Consider the following 21,022-nt stretch of genomic DNA (forward strand, 5'->3'; position numbering starts at 1 on the left):
TTGTGTGAATTTGAAAGCAAGCCGAGGAATTTTAAAGGAATCTTGGTGAGGAACAGAGGCGAATCGATAAATATAATAATAACTTAGCAGCGAAATGTGTTGTCTAAAATACTCTGCCTTACTTAACCTTCTACAAATAGTCAAAACGTCCTCAGCCGATATCGAGATAAATGGAGTGTTTATATTTATTTTTATCAAAAGTAATGTACTGGGTTTTAAAAATGGGTTCTGTCCTTCCGATGCTGTCCAGATTGGAACATTACAATACATTTGCTGATTTACCATATCTTGAAAATAAAAAAACCCCCATCATGTCCAATGCAATTCTAATGTCTATACGTCTAAGGACAAATTCCTCGTGTTTGTCGTGCCTGTAACTTGGCCATCCAATGATGGATTAAAAGTTTCTTGACACAAATGTTTACCATAAAAAGATGACTTAAGATGGTGTGTCGCCTGCGATACTCATGACTGTAGGTCAAAGGTTAATGTCCCACACGAAGGTCCTTGGTGTAAAAAATATGTGTTATGGCTGTTACTTGACCGTACTTTCAGCGATTTTAACAAAAACTTGGCACAAATGTTCACCATGGAAAGACAGGTTGAGGCATTCAATACCCATATCGGTGCGTTAAAGGTACAGGTTACCCTCGAGCGTCATTGGTTGCCATTGTTTGTTTATTATAAAATCAATTGACACCACTTTAAGGCACAGCGATCAGATTGGAACAATTGTATTGATGTCAAAGACCAATTTCAATAAAAACAATTTGATTTCCATACTCATGAAAATTATTTTGATTCCTCAATGGCGGGCTCGACATGGCTGGTTAGTGGCCGACAAAGCTCTCGCGTTTTATTTCTTTAGCCAGGCGTGATCTTTGTTGTTGGAGTGATCTTGGCTTATATTTTAAGACAAACATTGTGTTCAAGAAATATTAAAAATATTTATATGGTAAGACAATCGAACGATACTAAATAAATCTAAAAATATATCATTTTGATTTTTTGCACCAATATATCAGCTTGATTTATTGGTGGAATTTTGCCAATTCCGAAATATATTTTTGTGATTTTGCTATACTTTTCCGGAGTCGCATAGCTAGTTATTAACGTTAAACTTTTTATTTTTTGTCTTGGAACGAGCCAATATTTGCGAAAATCCATGGAAACCAGTGATACAAGACTGCGGAAAACAAATTGGATCGCATATGTTTATATTGAAGTTCAAAAATTGATGTTTTATGCATTTTTCGTAACCGTTAGTAACGGTTTAAGTCATAAAACATAAATTTTCGAAAGGATATGGAAATATACGATCTGATTTTTTGTCAACAATCTTATATCATTGGTTTGCAGATATTTACGCAAACATTTGTTAATCCAAAGACAAAAAACAACAAAAAAAAACGTTTAATCTGTGAGAGTGCAGCTTTATAGCACATGTCTTAAACCTGTATGCGTCTCTAAAATACGGACGAATAATAACCAAATCATGTGGATAGAGTTTATTTATTTCTAATTAACAATTATGAACAAACGTTTTGGTAAATTCAATAAATAAATATTGTTATACAGTAAAAAAGGAAATGTATTGAAATGTCATACACATTATAATATCCATACACAATGTATAAAAGTTACTGATATAAAACACAAATGTATTACACAAATTCATAATTCATTTTTAAGTTATGGAAATGACAAGGAATTATTCCAATGATATATGTACAAATGAAACAAAAGCACATACATACTGTTGTTTTGAACACGTTTATAACAGTTCCGCTCTCGATTTCGGTCAATTAAAAACATAGTTGAGGTAAGCTACAAATACCATTTTTTTCCAATTCGAGTACATTCCTTAAAAGTCTCAAATCTGATCATTTTTCTTTTGGAACTTTTAGAAAGGTGTAAAAGCAATGCTATCAACGTAATACATATAAATTAAACCTTTACGTTTCAAATCATTGTTTTTTATAACCTTCTATTAACTTTCGTAAAAAAGTCCCATTAAAATTACTACTAGGCTCGTTATTGAAGGTATAATCGCCCTGAAGCTCTCAAGTTTAACTTTAATAACCCGGGTTGTGCGTGAACTTCTGTCTCCAATTTTTATTACAATTTTAAACCCTGCATAACAGGATCAAACTAAGCTAACCTGTTTTGTATTTAATGAGTTTTGAGACTTTTATAGGATTTTTAGATGACCGCGATAAACTAAACTTTGATTTGTAAATTTAAGTTAAAAAAATCTATACTTGTTTAGACTTTTCGAGGATCTCGTGAAACATAGATTTATTAATGACCGCGATAACCTTTTAAGATTTCTTAATTTACATCTATTTTATTTCTATTATAATATTTCTACAAAAAGGTACAAAACACAATCATGACCTTAGACATACATATAAAATCATCATAGAACTATCATTATCATAAAACATTTATTGCACCGACATACCCCAAAACAAATATACATGATATATAGTGTTGAAATAAATACATGTAACACATTTGGTAAAAAAATTGTCGTTTTTAGAGCTAGAATGTGCGTTTCTTTGGTAAATAATGAAACACAAAATATACATACAGATAAACATCAACAAATATCACATTAATAAAACGTTCAAAACAATACCGAAAGCCTCTTATTCATTTGCTTCTTTAAGAATGTTGTGTTATTGGAATAACAATAACATTCATGTACTTCGTTGACATTCAACTACTGCTCTGGGCTCAGTTAAGGCCAGCTATAGGTAGGTGTCTGCGGCGAACGTTTGCGGTTTGGTTTCCCGCTTGCAGTATAACAGGGATACAAAATAAATACAGTCTGCTTACGTTCGCCACTGGTAAAGCAGGGTCCTTCAAAAACGTAAATAAAAGAAGCATGCCTTAGAAGCATAAGAACCTTTGATTAATTTACATATCAAATGCGTATATGCTCATGTTTTACTCTTGTAAAAAGCGCGTTCTCTGGTGCATTGTGATGATAAACATCATTGATCAGTATTCTAAGGCAAATCATTTTTAGGGCATTATGTACGGGAGTTATGACTTGAACAAATGTACGGGAGTAATGACTTGAACAAATGTACGGGAGTTATGACATGAACATATGAACTCAAGTACATGTTTTGCTCTAGAATTAATTGTCTTTAAAATAGTGACCGTTTATTTTGATCAACACAGTCTATCAGAAGATGTACTTTTACAAAGAGAATAATTATAAATGTTCTGAATCATGCAATGCCATTCTGTAATGAAGTGAAATAGTGATTAAGACTTTAATATGGGGGGCCGGTAGGTATTGATAACATATTTAGGAAATCAACGAACAGATATGAAAACAAACTTATATAAAATTAGTTGCTAGAATTCAACAAAGCATTCTAACATCAATATCATTTGGTGACAATTAACAAAGCAACCTAATATCAAGATCATATACTGACGATTAACAATGAGCGAACATTGGTCTCGGTGAAAATATATCACAAATACTGATAGAACTGCTCAGCAATGTCAAATGTACATCCATTGTCAGTTTAACACTCTTAACATTTTTTTTGACTTTCTCAATCCTGAAAAGTAATCATAATGTCGATGTGTTTAATATCTCACCAAAGGTGCGTATGTATATATATATATATATATATATATATATATATATATATATATATATATATATATATATATATATATATATATATATATATATATATATATATATCTGCTATAATTATACATTTTAACTGTACCAAACTCTATGAACTTGGACATGCCGCCTGGATACATGTCAATACATAACCTTCTTTTATGTCATCACACAGTTATGCAATACTGCCACCTGATACGGCAATTAACGCACCTTTACTACAGAGTCCATATTACACAACATTCGAACATCTCGTATCAACTCGAACTGGAATCAGTAATCCATTTCACTGTTATTTAATATCCTATTAAAACAGTGTCATCAAGAGTTATTCGAAAAAACCACTTGCGTGCAAAAAGAACACTTCTGACGCAATCATCTTCTATGTGCATCATTTTCCATCAGATGAAGTCTTATACCACACATTTCGTCCATCTACTACTTCTTACTTCGCGGTTCACACCGTTTTCACATTTATAAAGCCCACATGCCTTTCCAAATACCTTCTGTACCAAAACGTCACATTTGATCATCAAAGGTTCCTTATCATGTCTTCAACCATCTTGTCTTTTAAATTTCGTAGCTTTTTCAAAATAATGAACTTCAATTACACCCTTCATCCCGCATTATATTATATGTCTTAAACGTCACAATATAGTCAAAACAACGTCAAAACAACGTCAAAACAACGTCTCAGTATCGTCTATTCGGCTTCCTCCTCTTCAATATCCTTTTCTGAAGCATCTGAACTGAGATCCTCATAGGTAAACTTTTTGCCATAACACTGAAGTACAAAGTCTTCCATGGTGTTGTAGAAATGTGTCTTAGTGTTTCTACCATCTAGGAAATGGTTTTCGTCTGTATATATCTGCAAATAACATCAGCATGGTAAATATCTACATGAATAGATGAAGGTTACTAAGTACTGTAACAATTTCCTATTTGTTTCTCAATCTCCTACGCAGTAATCTCCCTTGGTGAGCAGCAACAAACAACAACTAACATTCATCTTAATTGCTTGTTTTACAAATGTCATCCAAAAGAATAAATTCCAGATTATTCCCTCATAATGTAAAGTCTGTTTTATCTCCTTTCAATTTACTCATAATAGTAAAGTGTATTCACAACAACAAATACAATTGTTACAGTATTATCAACAATAATTTCTTTCGACCATATGCATTCTTAGCATTTTATCATTGATGTAAATAACAACTTTTTTGATGATTCACATGCATGTGTTTTCTTCTGTTTTAACGCACCGACTTGATGATATGCATCTATTGGTTTCTTATCGGTGCTGTAATGTACATTTCATGGATGTAAGGTTAACGTACCTGCTGGCGGAAATAGACATCAGCCTCTACAAGGGCTTTCATGAATTGAGCAGAGTTTTGGAAATGGACATTATCTGAAATAGAAATGATGATAATTGACTCATGATTTGTATGCATGCTTTTTAAGTATCTGTATCAATATGATTTAAATAGTTCGCAACATATAGTTAAAATGTAATCTTAAGACCGGCGCTGGGTCGAGATAAGTTGCTAGCAGTCCCTAACCGAGTCAAATCGTGACGATGTGAAGTGGTAAAGTAACATTGGTAAGTGGATCGTGGTGGTAAACACGACCAGAGGTAAGACATTTCATAAAAGTAATCGAGCAATTGAAATGTTTCTTTACAGGGACATGTGTGGGATACATCACTAACAAACGTTACTGCAACCACTTCAGCTCGTCACGATTGGACACAGTGCGTAAACATTAGCTAACGTTCTTGTTTTGTATCCCGTTGTATCACAGTGTATACACTGCAAGCGGGTAATAAAATCGCAAACGTTAGTTGCAAATAAGTTTACTAAACGCAGGGCTGCATTTGAAAACGAGTTACAGTCGTAAAAGCCCCGGATTGTTCCAATAAAACAAAATAATACCTCTATCAATGAAAACAGATGAGAGACTTAGTAAAACCAATTATGGTTAACTCTCAATTCTGTAATTTTCTCACTGTTCATGCGTTTCCTTCACTCCATATATTGTATGTATGCAGTTCTGTATTTTCAAATGCTTATTTACTGTGTTCAATACTTTCTGAAATAAATGCTGGTTAAACCAAAACAAAAGAATAGTGTGCATTGAAAAATCTTTTTATTTTTCCTATGGATAAATATTTATTGATACTCATCAATAAATAGATTGTTTGCCTTGTAAAATGTCTTGTCAAACGTAAATATATTATTAGTTTTATTAGGCGACTAATAGAACCTTACCATCAGCCGTCCCATGAATCAGCATAAAGCGCGATGACTTGAAATTCGATGCATGTTTTGATATGTTTACAGCCTGAAATAAATCAACATAAAATAAAAAAAAACCAAAGCCAACAAATCTGATCAGTCAAAGTTAACATATATTTAGCATACTCCTCTATTTTAAGCAGGTCTTTGTTACATGATTAAAGAATGAATTGGTGACATTTCGATAAACTTAACATATATTTAGCATACTCCTCTATTTTAAGCAGGCCTTTGTTGCATGATTAAAGAATGAATTGGTGACATTTCGATTAACTATCACTTGAATCTTCTATGTTTTAAAGCGAAATTAATTCTATTAAAGTTCATTAATATATAATTTACAACCATTGTATTTAGATGGAAATAGGTTTGATGTTATCATTTAAGACTATTGTAGTAGTGATTATTACAAATTTACGATCATCGTACGTTATAAGCGGCGAGGTTATCTCTCGCAGTCGGTAGCCCCATGTATCTTTCTGTATAGGCAGTATCTGAAAACCAAAGATGACAAATATAACGGCGATGTAGCCCCATTAAAATAACATCGTTACGTTCACAGTTGACAAATATATTGGATCAGATTTAACTGAGCTTCTGACAAAAACGGCCGCCAAAGTTCCATTAATTATTCATCGGTTTTATTAAATGGTCGCCCGACCCATCCCGATTTAATGTCAAAGTAAAACAAAAATAACAAATATTACTAAGTGATAAGGTCAAATTATATATAAGTGCTGCGTACCGTAATATCTCCAGTCCGTAACGGGGGCCACAGCGAGCCCACATTTGAACGCCTCGGTTCCCCGAGCAATCACGGATGCAGTCAAAAATCCCCCGTACGACTGAAATAAATGTTAACTAATGGTTCAAGCGTTTTGAATATGATTCTTCAAATGCTGTCTAAATGGTCCTTAGCTTAACAATTCTAGCATTTACAATTCTAGGCTTGTTTTGAGGAAGAAATACTGCATTTCCGAATTTAGGGACCATCTCGTGGCTAGTCTCTACGAACGTCACAAATACAGGGTATAACTGGAAAAAGGCGCACATTTGCAACTACCAGTACAGACATGGCACAGAAGTTGGTTGTGAACGGAAGCACGGCCATCAACACTTGCAAAATAACAGTATCCAACATATCCTAAAAGGGTCATAATAAAACTCACCATTCCCCATATAGCAGTCTGCTCATTTACATAATGTAGACTGTTGAAATATCTGAAACATAATATATACAAATTATGATATACTTTGAAGATTTAACATATGGGATTCAAAACACTGGGAGTAAAAAGGGGTCTAACTAGGGGTATTTGGAAGTAAAAAGGGGTCTAACTAGGGGTATTTGGAAGCAAAAAGGGGTCTAACTAGGGGTATTTGGAAGTAAAAAGGGGTCTAACTAGGGGGTATTTGGAAGTAAAAAGGGGTCTAACTAGGGGTATTTGGAAGTAAAAAGGGGTCTAACTAGGGGTATTTGGAAGTAAAAAGGGGTCTAACTAGGGGTTTTTGGAAGTAAAAAGGGGTCTAACTAGGGGTATTTGTATGTGTATAATTTTCTTGAGTCTGGGTCTGAAACTCAGACTTAAGACGTCAGTGAATAGGGGCCCCAGTCTTACAGGAAAACAAACGAACGTTTATTGTTTAAAAAAGAAATAATATAATATGGCACAATCGATGCCCTAATGTTAGACATGTCTCGAAAGCTCCCACAGAGTTATGTAGGAATCAGTTAAATTGCTCCCGCGATGGAAATATAAGTCAATCAACGGATTATTCCACTTCCTACACATTTGCAGGGAATCCTGATCTTTATGATGATGTTTTTGTAATCATGTTTTAATTTTAGAACAAACAATTATCCTTCAGACAAAATGTTACACACGAGAAAAAAGATTTAGAAAAAAAAAATGTAGGATGTTTCTTTTTGAGGTTGAAGTAATGCTTATCCCCAGCCATTTGTTTTCGTTGTTTTTACTTTAAAAGTGACACTGTTATTCAAAATTAATACATACACATGTATAACAAACATCAATTTTGACTGATAGACCTTTAACTACTTACTAAATAATGCATTTATGGAATATATTAATTACTGATAACAAGATTTTTATCGTATATTAAATAGCAGAAAGCGCAAAAATATGAAATGATTGGTGAATGCTAAAAGATTTACTGTGGTCTACTATCATCTCATAAGGTAGAAATACCGTGTTTTATGCTTATTTCTTTCAAATTAAACTTGGTATCCTTCCAAAGAACCATTGTTTTCAACATGTGTTCATCCTTTTTGAAATATTAAAACACTAATATTAATTGTGGTAAATCTTATCTGGGAGTAAGAGTGCATCTTTAAAAACATTCTTTTTTTCTACTGTGCTGAGAGATGCATATTTTGCGTAAGTGTAGCTACGCGCCTGGTCAATTTTCTTGATGCAACTGTCATTGTGCTATTCAAATTTAATTTAATTTATGACTACAACGACGATAAAATGAAGTGAGAAAGGCGGACAAACATCTACGGACCAACTACTTATGTTCTCTGTGACCTTGAAAAGCAATTGATGCTATTTCATAATCATCAATCATTTCCATTCTGATGCTATTTCATAATCATCAATCATTTCCATTCTTTTTCGGCCATTTAAATGTCTCAAAATTGTCTAAAAAAATAAGCTAATTTGGCAGTCGCTCAACTAACGAATGATGGGTTTCTTATAAATATTGCTTTAATAACTCCCTTCATGACATCAGTTCTAGGATAAAGGATACGTCTTATTTTCTTTCGAATTGACAATACGGTAAAAAGTCGGCAGTTTACTTCGCTGTACGCCAGTTGATAAACAAAATGTAGTTACAACATGTTATCCATGTCAAAAATGTCTCTTGTTTCACAAGCAACTACAGGGGCAATTGTCACACTCATGCTGTAAGGATGTACCTACATATTTCGTGCAATGCACAGTTGTTTGTTAGACTAGTATATTTCTTTACCAAACTAACGGAATCTAAAACACCATAAAGTTTACCTCGCAGCTGTAATGGTGTCATCTACCTCCAGCTGACCGAGCTGTTTGTAGACGGAATGTTTCCACATGTTGCCCCTCCCGCCTGTGCCCCGCCCATCTACCGACACGATGATGATACTGTGGGTACTGCACAAGTAATGCTCCCAGCCGATACTGAACTCTTCTGTAATTAGCTGGGTACCAGGAGCACCGTACCTGTAACAAGGAAGTATTAATATATCTCTTACAGAAACTCTTTGACAACAATATTTTACGACAATACTGTTACAGAACATCTTCGACAACAACATTTTACGACAACACGCTTACAGAACATCTTCGACAACAAGATTTTAAGACAACACACTTACACAACATCTTCGACAACATTTTACAACACGCTTACAGAACATCTTCGACAACAAGATTTTACGACAACACGCTAAAGAACATCTCCGACAACAACATTTTACGACATTAATTTTACAGAACATCCTCGACAACAATCTTTTACGACAACACCCTTACAGAACAGCTTCGACAACACTATTTTACGACAACAATTTTACAGAACATCTTCGACAACAATATTGTACGACAACACTCTTACAGAACAGCTTCAACAACAATATTTTACGACAACAATTTTACTGAACATCTTCGACAACAATATTTTACGACAACACTCTTACAGAACATCTTCGACAACAATATTTTACGACAACAGTTTACAGAACATTTTCGACAACAACATTTTACGACAATACACTTACACAACATCTTCGACAACAATATAGTACGACAATACGCTTTCAGAACATCTTCAAAACAACAATTTTTAATTATTTAAAGGAGGTGAGTTATGATGTGTAATACTTACACTTTAAATAGTATATTATACGTGATAATTTCATCTTTCTTCAGAATTGGTGGAAGTAGAACCTTTGCCCACATAACTGAAACAGGAGTATAAGGGATTATTCATATCAGTTGAATATATACAAGATCTGTGCGTGTAGTCATTACAACTTAATAAACTAAATAAAAAGTACATAAAACATTGAAATCTTCGGTACTGGTATTATCGTTATTTTTCTTATTGTTTTACAATATGGTTGATATATTCAAAGAACAAACATTATTTTGAATTGTTTAAATAATATACACATGTACATGCATTTTAAAAGTTCAATTTGTACGTCTTATAACCTTCCTTAAAGTCATACAGTAACAGGGCGTATAACATTATAAAGTTATTTATTCAGCGTTTTATTATTATATACACGGTATTCTCCTGCATTGCGCTAGTCCCTAAGGGAGTACAAATGGGATACATATTGGTGAAGGAGTGAGGCTGTGCTCGCATCAGTTTGTTCAGACACTGTTTCATTGACCATATATTTACACCTCAACCTCCATTCCTTAAATGAACTGCCTTTCGGCAATTGCGTTCATCAATCGATGAACGCAACATCTTCGGATATGTTCGGATCGTAATTCATTGCATAATAATATACTATTGATCTTGTTATTGGTTGTATTGTGTCTGCAGGTCCCGTAAAATATAGATCAACATTTTTAAAAGTGTTAGTTTATTATATTTTAAATATATTGGTACCAGAAGTGTTTCAATTTTACGTTTTAAAGTGATTTCAAGTGGTTGATCTTTTCCCGCGTTATTGTGACGTCATTTGAAAAAATATTTCCGGTTAGAGTCGGGTCGTTCTATTTACAGAATGGGTAAGAACGGATTACTGAAAGGTTTTCTTAAATGAAATGAAGTATTTTTTTAACAATTCTTGAATGAAATAATGAACTATTGGTGTAAATATAAGAAATGAATTGCGGGGTTGATGTCATTATCGGTAGTAACCCAACATCTATTGATAAAGCTATTGCAGTGCATGTGTGGTCCGTCTGCGTTGTTTGTACGTTATATGTCTCTGGTTCATTATCTTTTGGGCCCTAGCCATGTGATCCTTAACAGGGTGTTAACTTAGATATTACACTACTGGGATTATCCCTGTAGTTTTCAATGTATTATTCCTAAGACCACACCATATAATCACTCACATTCTGTCTCATCCTCGTCTATCGGTATCTGTACATACTCCTGCACGGGTAAGCTGAAGTCTTCCAACATTTTTCGTAGTTCAGTGTTGTCTTCTAAAGTGATTACTGAAATAGAAAGAAAACGACCTGAATATATTTCGTCCACCAGTACCGGGACACATTGCAGCATGGGTAATGTGCAGTACGTGTGCTTCTAACGGAAGTTCTCGGTGTTTTATGTATCGAGATTATAAGTATCTTTCATGGCCGAGAGTATAAGATTGGTTCAACCCAACACGAACGTAGTTTTTTTGCGGAGGCGTGGTCCACTGGTCCCTTACAGGCCAGAATGTTTGTCTTCTTACCTAATCCGTTATCAATCGAGTACAGATGGTAGCTGGGAACCGCGGGTCCCTTACAGGCCAGAATGTTTGTGTTCTTACCTAATCCATTATCGATCGAGTACAGATGGTAGCTGGGAACCACTGATCCCTTACACGCCAGAAATGTTTGTGTTCTTACCTAATCCATTATCGATCGAGTATAGATGGTAGCTGGGAACCGCGGGTCCCTTACAGGCCAGAATGTAAAATTTCCCGGTAGGTGAGAATGTGGCGTCAACAAACTGACAGTCCTCGCTGATGTCACATGACAGACACGTGACCTGACGGAATGATTCGTGCGTCTTGGAGACAGTGGTACTGAAAGTATAACATATACCCTGCTCAGAGGAATTGAAATAACCGGAAAACCGGGGACCAATTCGTCGAACAATCTTTAGTTTCTTATACATGTATCAGGATAAGTGCAATATTTTTGTTAAATGAATTGTGTAATTTGTACTTTTTTCAAATCTTAAAGAGGAAATAATGATAAACTATGTTTCGGCTTATAAAATAAAGATAACGCAAGTCAATTAGCTTAAATGAAATATGTTACTTAATCCGAAATCCAGGCATTGGGGCACGTAAAAGAAACAAACAGACTTTAAAAAGAATTAATACACCTTATAATAATTACCAAATATAATAAATCGTTTGATAAACTAACTAATTACATTGTGAAATAACAGAATGTGATGTTTGTAAAGAAATATGTTCATATAAGTGTCAATTGTTGCCATAGTAACATATCTTAGTATTAAAAAATGGAATGACAAATATCAGCACAAATCATGGCAGGTTGAAAACGCCTGTTAGACCATAACAATTAGAATCAATGTAAAGGTCAACACTTTTACAAGTTATCCTTTGTTATCCATACACGTGCAAGGTTTTAATGCTGTCTCGAGTTTTTCATTGCCTGCTGTATATATCACAAAGAGGTTGGTGTAAATATTATAAGTCTGTTTTTGAGAGTTTTTTTATCGTCATTTGTTTGTTATTCTCTGTCTAATGAGCATTCCCGCTTGGCTCGAATTTTCCGAGGCTCGAGGTTATTTCGCCTGTCCCCGGGAGTTCGAGCTAACGGGGTTCGACTGTACATTATGACGACTCTCTGAATAGTTTTAACGTTTAATATTGACAAATTCAAAGAATTCTGTATTATTGGCTCACTTTAATGACGAGACTAATTAACAGTTCAAGTATTTTATTAATCATTTCTTATATAAAAGGAATTTGACAAAGGAGGTAACAAACCTATACAGGTGTCTTTTCCGTGGATCGCCCATTTTCGTTGCTGTAAAATATCTGAAATGGAAAACGGCAAGGTATTAACCTACCTTTACCTCTAAAAACGGGATGCCAGTTCTAACCTTATTGAAATTTCAACTATTTTCCGATGCAATTTCGATTTAAATGGAACAAACTCTCCAGGAAAGGAAACTTACATAATTTTCAAGACGTCGTCATATCCAACGATGTCTACGACATCCCAGCGTCCTCCAGTCAGGAAAATCTTGCTCCCGTCTCCCGGCTTCGTCTGCAACAAACAGCAAATTGCAAACATGGAAATACTTCTTGTGATGAAAATATTTCTGACATAAGCAGACTTTGTCTGGAATAATGATGAATGGAGTAATTATATTTTTTCAGTAGGACGGAATTTATTTCATAACATGTATACAACATATGGTCTGAAATATTATAGACAATAGTAGATAAGGACTGGAAAATAAGATTAAGTTTACTATTTCACAACCGTCTCCTTAGTTTAAAATAAGTTCAAGAATGCAAAAGCTTCAAAATGACGTGATATAAGGACTTGATTTTACAAATGCAAGCCTGGTCCTCTACCAATACCACATATACAGTTTTGAAAAACCTTATGTATGACACATTATGAAGAATTATTATCTTGAGCTAAAAGCCACATTGACAACCTTTCATTCAAAACAACAAATGATCGGGATGTCAGAACATCTACCGAAGCATAAAACAAAATACCCCATAAAAACAAATGTCATAAATATCAGGGGCCGTTTCACGAAGATCAAAGTACTAGAAATAATCGTAGTATCTTATTTTCAAAATCTGTGTAGTTTGTTCATGAGCCAATACTAAAATGAACCCAAAGTTAAGAAAATAAGAACAATTAATGAGTTGCCATTTTGTGACGTTATATTAGATTAAAGGTTAACTACAATCAGTTATTGCAATGGTCCCTAGCCTCGCTCACATGAATGTCGCTATTGGAATCCACCATGGCTATATGCTGGAAGCTGCCGGCTGCTCCGTCCCTGTGTGGTATGAGCAGGAAGTAGCTGCTGGCGTCCGGTGTAAACATTGAAAAATGGAACTGGAACGAAGCGATGATAGAGTTTGTATCATATGTCTGATCATGGCAGGCAACCGATTTACATGTTCGGTAATTACTATAGCTGAGAGTAATCGATTGATGGGGGTCTCGGACGTTGATGTTTTGTTGACATTGAAGGAATATATAGTTGAAGCTCACGAACGCGTCTGGTAACATTTGTGTTAGTTATGTCTATAAATTAGGAGATATCGATCTTTGTTTGGTTGCAGTGTCAATTATCATTTGATTTGGTACTAAAGCTTAATTTAGAATTGTGGTCAAATTTACAACAAAACAGCTACTTTGTGTTTGATGTATATAAAGCAACTGTCCAATTTAAACAGAGGCATGTTACAATATGATGCTATTGATATTAAAATATCAAACACTTACCATGTCGACCCAGCCTCCCTCCCCATCTACTCGTAGGTTCTGAAAATAAGATAAATAGTGCCAACTAGAATGTGAACTAGACTGCCCATCATAGACAATTATCTAATGAGCGTTACCATGCCTATGCCCTACTAACCCAGGAACCAATAGGGCTCATCCACTGACTATTACTTATGTGCAGACCAACAATAATAAAATGAAAACTACCGGGACAAGCCTAATAGTTGAATAAAAATCCAACAACTTGCAATGGGTTCAGAAGGGCGAGCGCTCGCCTAACGTATTAAAGCAAACAGTTTTGTTTTGTTTCCCTGTTGCAGTGCATCGCATACACTGCAAGCGGGAAACCAAACAGCAAACGTTCGCCGCAAACGTGTTTACTGACGCATGACTGTTAAGTGACACAAGTCAAGGGCCAAAACAACAATGAACTAGAGACACAAGCAGAAATGCAATCACCATAGACAGACCACACAGTCATTAAAATAGATTTACCGATAAGCCGTTCATGAGTTACCGATCGTTTACCAAACTGTGCCACCTACGACGCCGGACAATTTAAGCCCTATCCGTCTGTCGGGCTACGCATTGACACAATGATACATTGGAATAGTGAAAATGGTGTTGCTTACTTGTGTGTCAGTTCAATGTATCATAGGTATAATGATGTGAATGCTGGATGCCTGCTGACCACGTTATACTTTGGTATCATTTGAATGGATTTATGTGTGAAGAAAGAATATGGGAACAATCTGCCGTAATAAATATAACAAACACGTATATGCTTCTTAAATTATTGTAAAATAGGAAATATTACGTCCGTTTTTTACTAAACTATAAAAAAAATCATAAACATCAATACAATTTATGTATTTCCGGTCATTACTATTACAAACAGATAATCAGGAAGCGATACCCTTTTTATACCATATTTCTACTGGGTCACCAGGTATTATATTTTAACATAATCGCCCAATGGCACGGTATAGTCACTAAACTGTACATCTGGTACCTTAAAAGAAGTGAACATGGAATACAGCATTAAAATCAGCCACATCTTATGCTGCCACTAATTAGAAGATGTTTTCCAAGAAAACATTTGCTCTTTTTTTTAATGTTACCATGCCGACAAATGCGAATTTTGTCAATTTAAACTGTTTTCCGGAGTGTGATCACAACTATAATTGGCCACATGGGATTATTTTATACCACCAAGCTTGTGTACGAGTATAAAATTAATTAGCACAAGGAAAACTCGGCACAGGCGGTGTGAAAAAACCCAACATCAAAGAATATTGCGGAACTATAGCATTGGAATCACAGAATTATAATTAATATATTGAATGATCCGAATCTATTAAGAGATTGATCGTATTTCTTCTTGCGTGTATACTGTATGGACGCAGTAGGGCACGCGAGCAGGTACCATTTAGCGCGTCTTGATCATTTGCTCATCCCCCCCCCACATACAGCAGAAACGAAAGAAAAAATACGATCAATACTTATAGATCCTAAATAATCATTCATTACGATTAAAAATTAGCAGTATCTTCTGCAAGTCTGCTGAGTACTTTTTCTTAAAGAACTGTATCCGACTACATAGTTACGTTGGCATACAAAATGACAGATTTTTCTAACAGCGGATATCATTGGTTAAATGACGTCGTACTAACCCAATCGGGGCGGGAAATTGAAATATACAATGACGTCATATCTCCTTGCGTGTTATACGATATGAACGTCCCGCTTTATCTATAGGGGAGCGTAAATATTCGAAATTATATAACAAGAAAAAAATATTAGTCACACTTATTGATAAGAGAGTAATTTTTCAACTATTAAATAAAATAAAATAATCTTACCTTCTTACACGAGCCACCATCAATCGGACACATATAGAGAACGGAGAGATTCTGAGCACGGTTCATCCACGTGGCAAGCACGTGACTGTGGTCCTTCCACGTGACTGCGTAAAGGTAGTGGTCCCTAAGTGTCAAATAATGGGAATTATTACAGTATGTTCTTCAACTTCTTGGAATTAGCTATATAGCGTATGCGTTTTTTGTTGATAACATATGTGTGGAAAATAATGTTTTTTTTAATAATATAAATCATTGTTTTGTAATTTGTTCATGGTGTTCGCGGGTATAATTTTAGTCTTCTTTCTTTCTTTTCTGCAATAGGAACACTTTTAACATATAAATTAGCATTAAAGTTTAAGCTGATGTCAATACGCTAGCATAATTTTTAACATTCAGGGCTTAATTGCAAAGTTTTCACGTTTAAATATAATTTGTTTTCATATTATTACATTTATCTACGAACAGGTAACATCCCCCTCCCACTTGGCTTCTTCATCACTTTCGCAGATAATCTTTATTACAAAATATTATGAAAAGACTTGAACTATTGTTTCAATCCTATTTTTATAAAATTAAGGTTCTTACACATTCTGAAGTTCCGGCGGCAGTGGTATATGTACTGTGATGTTCGTAATCAGATTGACGACTTTAAGTATCACTGTCGGGTTTCGTGTACCGGCCTAAAATATAAGAAACAATTATTAAAGTATCAGACTAAAAAATAAGCTAGTTTTCTTAAAGCTGCTGAATTGTGTTACAAGGTGACCTCATACAATTTTGGAATCATTATAAAGGTATTAATTTATTAATTATTTATATGTAACAGAAACTACCCGAAGTACATTATACTCCATACTAGAGTTTGTATAATTGCTTTTTATTTCAACTAAAATCGGACGTAAATACCATATTTTGTAATCTTTGAAGGTAAAACATCACTTGTTTATTACATTCGTTTCACACAACACCCTTTCAAATGATACTAAAATAAAATGGGGTCACCAGGGAGGGTATTCGATACGCAACTTAACTCAATCTTATGGTCATGCATTATTGATTTCATTCTCTCTAAACGTTGGTTGTTTATGCCATGCAATCCGATAAGCTACACCAATGTTACATCCCTTTAAGACCAATATTGAATACCAGCCCAGGTGCATCTAGAATTTTCAATATATACATTTCTTTTGCTCAAGAAATAAACTCTTTCATTTAAACTGAGTTTTATTCAATTAATGACATTTCGATAAATAATGAAGGTATTAACGTGTGGCAATTATCTAACAGAAGAGGTCGATTGAAACTGACCAAGACATGTATTTACCAACCTTAGGATACGGAAGTCTGGCGGTCATAACGTACTCATGTACCATGTCACCGTATAACGACATGTCGTACGAGCTGACGTCACGGTCGTCAAACGTCGCGTACGCTAAGTGACGTCCGTTTGGTGAAAACCACATTGCGGAGTCGGACTGTAGAATCTCCTCTGTAAACAACGATAAAAAGATTTCTGAGTGATGTGACGGTGTAAAATGCTGGATATTGGCTTACGCTTGCTGCTGTATTCAGATTTGGGAGCGGGAACCAACTGATACATACCGTCGAAAAGTAGCATGGTACCTATGAACGGTACTTCCAGAACCGTCCAAAAACTGCAAGAGTTATCTTTATATCATCTGATTGGTTAGTAATAATAACTGGATAATATTGACCAATCAATAAAGAGCTTAGCTTCCTTTGACCAATCTAAAACATGAACCAGTTTTAAACACTTGACTACAGAAGAACAACATACAACCGCTTTCAGGCTGTATTGAGGCTGTTTATGTGCAATAATTATTAAGGTAGCACTGGCACATGTTGATTTATGAAGGTCATAGTTAACAGTTCGATACTTGACTTGTCCCTGCAGGTTCCATTTGTAAAGACCGTTTACTGACAACGTTGAACGTCTTGCAATTCGATAAAATTAGATTACATATAAGGAAGAAACTCATGTCAGATAAGTCCAGTGAAACGATATAGTTCATTTGAGTTGGAAGGCACGAAGATGACACTCATGTATCAAGGAAAAAAGACAACAAAGTTCACCACATTTAAACGAAGGACCAACTAAAATATGTCTGATCACATGGGCGAGGTAAATTGAATTTGTTCAAGGAACTTAATGATTTTGATAAATTGGAAACATGTGCTTCATACATTCAGTGTGTTTTATTATACCTTCATATAAATAGTCATTCCCCCCCCACCCCCCGCCTCATACAGCCAGTCAGTTTATTCCCACCTTCATATAACTAATCAGGTTTTCCTACTTTCATACAACCAGTCAGTTTTTCCTACCTTCATACAACCAGTCAGTTTTTCCTACCTCCATACAACCAGTCAGGTTTTCCTACCTTCATACAACCAGTCAGTTTTTCCTACCTTCATACAACCAGTCAAGTTTTCCTACTTTCATACAACCAGCCAGTTTTTCCTACCTTCATACAGCCAGTCAGGTTTTCCTACCTCCATACAACCAGTCAGATTTTCCTACCTTCATACAACCAGTCAGTTTTTCCTACCTTCATACAACCAGTCAGGTGTTCCTACTTTCGTACAACCAGCCAGTTTTTCCTACCTTCATACAACCAGTCAGGTTTTCCTACTTTCATACAACCAGTCAGTTTTTCCTACCTTCATACAACCAGTCTGGGACACCATTAAACAGCGTTTCCACATCTTCAAACCCATCAAACGTGAGCTGCTCCAAATCACCAACGACCGGGTCTTGTGAGAAAAATATGTCATTGTACTGGACGAACACCTAAAAAATACACAGGTAAACCGTTACTATAATGGATAGGAAACGACGAAACATCTACAATTAACGGGCAAAGTGTACGAAAAATCTTTGTAAACGTTTAAATGGCCGATCACCTAAAATTAATTCGCAATTTTTTTTTTCTGCAGACGAACATCGGTGGAATATTTTATTTTGGATTTAAGTAAAAGGAATTTCAAATTTGGAAATGAAAGGAAAGCCTCAACTGAAGGTAATGAATATTTATCATTCATTTATAATTATTATTGATATTACTTCCGCAGTATGCTTTATCCCGTGGTAACACTTGCAACATAAAACATAGTTACGGCAGTAACCAGGAAATACTGACCAGCGAGTGACCAATAGTTGACCACTTGACCACCTGTAACTGTTCGCCATGGGGACCAACCAACTCATATTGCTCACTGAAAAAGGTTCACTTACACATAGTATTGGATAAATTAAACAGAATTTACCTGTAAAATTAAGTGTAAATGAAAAAAATACACGTTAAAACACTTCAATTTATTAATAGAAATATTATTATTTTTACGACTACTTTTACTAATGCACCATAATGCATCCGAAAAATTGGCGGAGATTGCCGAGGTGTTCCGATTGTTACTTACGATGTTTTTATATTGACGAGTCTGTACCGTGATATTGTAGAATGTCTGAAAACCTGAAAATGGATTGATTTGATTCATTAAAGGGATGGCGTGACATAAGCATTCATTGAACGAGAACTTTAGATTACTCACACGCCATTGGATAATCACCTCATAATTTGATAAGCAGAGTATTCACGACATTAGCAAATCAATTAAAGATGATGAAGTCAGAAAGTAACACAGATGCTAGGTAACGACATGACATTTGGATAACCTTTCAAAGAGCTTAATTCGTCCACACAGGGTGAAAAAAAAAACTGTGAGGAAAATGTTTTAAATGCGTTTTTGTTAATTAAATGACTAATTTCTGTGCCCATTTATTTAAATTTGACTGTAGTTTAGCAATACGCTATTATTTATAAAGACCATCACCTTTGAAGTGAAAATCTTGGGACCCATTCCAATTAATTCTCCTAGACGTACACCTTACACAGCGTCAGACTGCTCGGGACATCCGTAAAATTGCGGATAAAACGAGGCTTACGCAAATCAAAGTACTGAAAGTACTGCTGGAAGGTGATTTTTGACTCGTTTTCGTCAGTAATTTATAAATATCATGTGCCTATTATTCTTACATTATATTCTGAATGTTTATTAATGCCCTTAAATGGTAACAAAGACTTTGGTATCATTTAATCATTTAATTGTGTATATTCAAAAGTATGCATTCTTCTTTAATCACATATGAAAACTACAAAAAGTGAGTTCTGAAATGGAGGTCTCCTTTAAACATTTCCTCTGAATAATGCTCTGCATCCCAAATGGATGACCTGCTGAAATCAAGTTTAAATATCCTTTGAGTAATATTGTATTGCTATATAAAGCGCCATATTTTGGCACCAGTATCCTTAAATTTATTGCATCTAAAAGTATATTCCACCTGACCAAAAGTTTTATTATAGCGGAAAACTGTAGCTTATAATATTTTTTGTTTTGTATTTAGTTAAGTGGAATGATGTCTACTAATATGATTTCGATTCTGAGGCAAAAACATGATTTAGTCAGAATTACCATTCACAACCAAATGTTTAAATTTAAATAATCAAAAAAGTTAATACCACTTTGAATGTTCACTTCCTTTCATAATTCTGTATCTTTAAACAATCCAAACACAATGAACCAATTGATTGTGTTGTTGTGTTGTTTTGTATGCAATTGAACATTCGCTACATAACATTCAAAAGTGTCTGGAGTATGGCTAATATTCGATATTTTTTTGACTCTGGATGTCTTTTACGTATTTTGGAAAGAACTTTTCGTATCTACTCGAAACAAAATAGAAAGTGGGATTTGGACGTCACTTACCATGTAACTTTATTACCCCGAAATATTGTTATTATAAATGAAAATACTCACCATCCAAAAACGGTAACTCCTTGAAAATATCGATCTTAAGCTCGAAGATCTTAAAACAGGGCCTATATATTACTACGCAACCTCACACTCACTCTCCAAGTTAAGACTCTGTCGGATTCTTTACAAAATACGAACAAGGTGTCAACTTAAAATGTTCACCTGATGACTATTATG

General features: G+C 34.8%; 1 protein-coding gene across 7 annotated transcripts in view; it reads right to left on the reverse strand.

The window, feature by feature from the left end:
- Window positions 1-3,739: 3,739 nt before the first annotated feature.
- Window positions 3,740-21,022, reverse strand: part of LOC128240378 (dipeptidyl peptidase 4-like) — a 372,769-nt gene continuing 355,486 nt past the window's right edge. For all 7 annotated transcript variants that reach the window (XM_052957012.1, XM_052957011.1, XM_052957014.1 and 4 more), the window contains exons 6-25: window positions 19,451-19,503; window positions 19,171-19,246; window positions 18,692-18,821; window positions 17,338-17,498; window positions 16,595-16,689; window positions 16,010-16,133; window positions 14,148-14,186; window positions 13,635-13,754; window positions 12,847-12,938; window positions 12,656-12,706; window positions 11,538-11,716; window positions 11,037-11,141; window positions 9,844-9,919; window positions 8,985-9,179; window positions 7,125-7,176; window positions 6,701-6,800; window positions 6,385-6,449; window positions 5,929-6,001; window positions 4,996-5,069; window positions 3,740-4,526 (exon numbers count right to left, since the gene is read on the reverse strand). In XM_052957012.1, coding sequence (XP_052812972.1) covers window positions 4,362-4,526; window positions 4,996-5,069; window positions 5,929-6,001; window positions 6,385-6,449; window positions 6,701-6,800; window positions 7,125-7,176; window positions 8,985-9,179; window positions 9,844-9,919; window positions 11,037-11,141; window positions 11,538-11,716; window positions 12,656-12,706; window positions 12,847-12,938; window positions 13,635-13,754; window positions 14,148-14,186; window positions 16,010-16,133; window positions 16,595-16,689; window positions 17,338-17,498; window positions 18,692-18,821; window positions 19,171-19,246; window positions 19,451-19,503 — 2,025 coding nt within the window. In that variant the 3' untranslated portion in view covers window positions 3,740-4,361. The remainder of the gene's footprint in view (window positions 4,527-4,995; window positions 5,070-5,928; window positions 6,002-6,384; window positions 6,450-6,700; window positions 6,801-7,124; window positions 7,177-8,984; window positions 9,180-9,843; window positions 9,920-11,036; window positions 11,142-11,537; window positions 11,717-12,655; window positions 12,707-12,846; window positions 12,939-13,634; window positions 13,755-14,147; window positions 14,187-16,009; window positions 16,134-16,594; window positions 16,690-17,337; window positions 17,499-18,691; window positions 18,822-19,170; window positions 19,247-19,450; window positions 19,504-21,022) is intronic.

Source organism: Mya arenaria, chromosome 7 (genome assembly GCF_026914265.1).
Source record: "Mya arenaria isolate MELC-2E11 chromosome 7, ASM2691426v1".
In the NCBI taxonomy this organism is placed as follows: Eukaryota; Metazoa; Mollusca; class Bivalvia; order Myida; family Myidae; genus Mya; species Mya arenaria.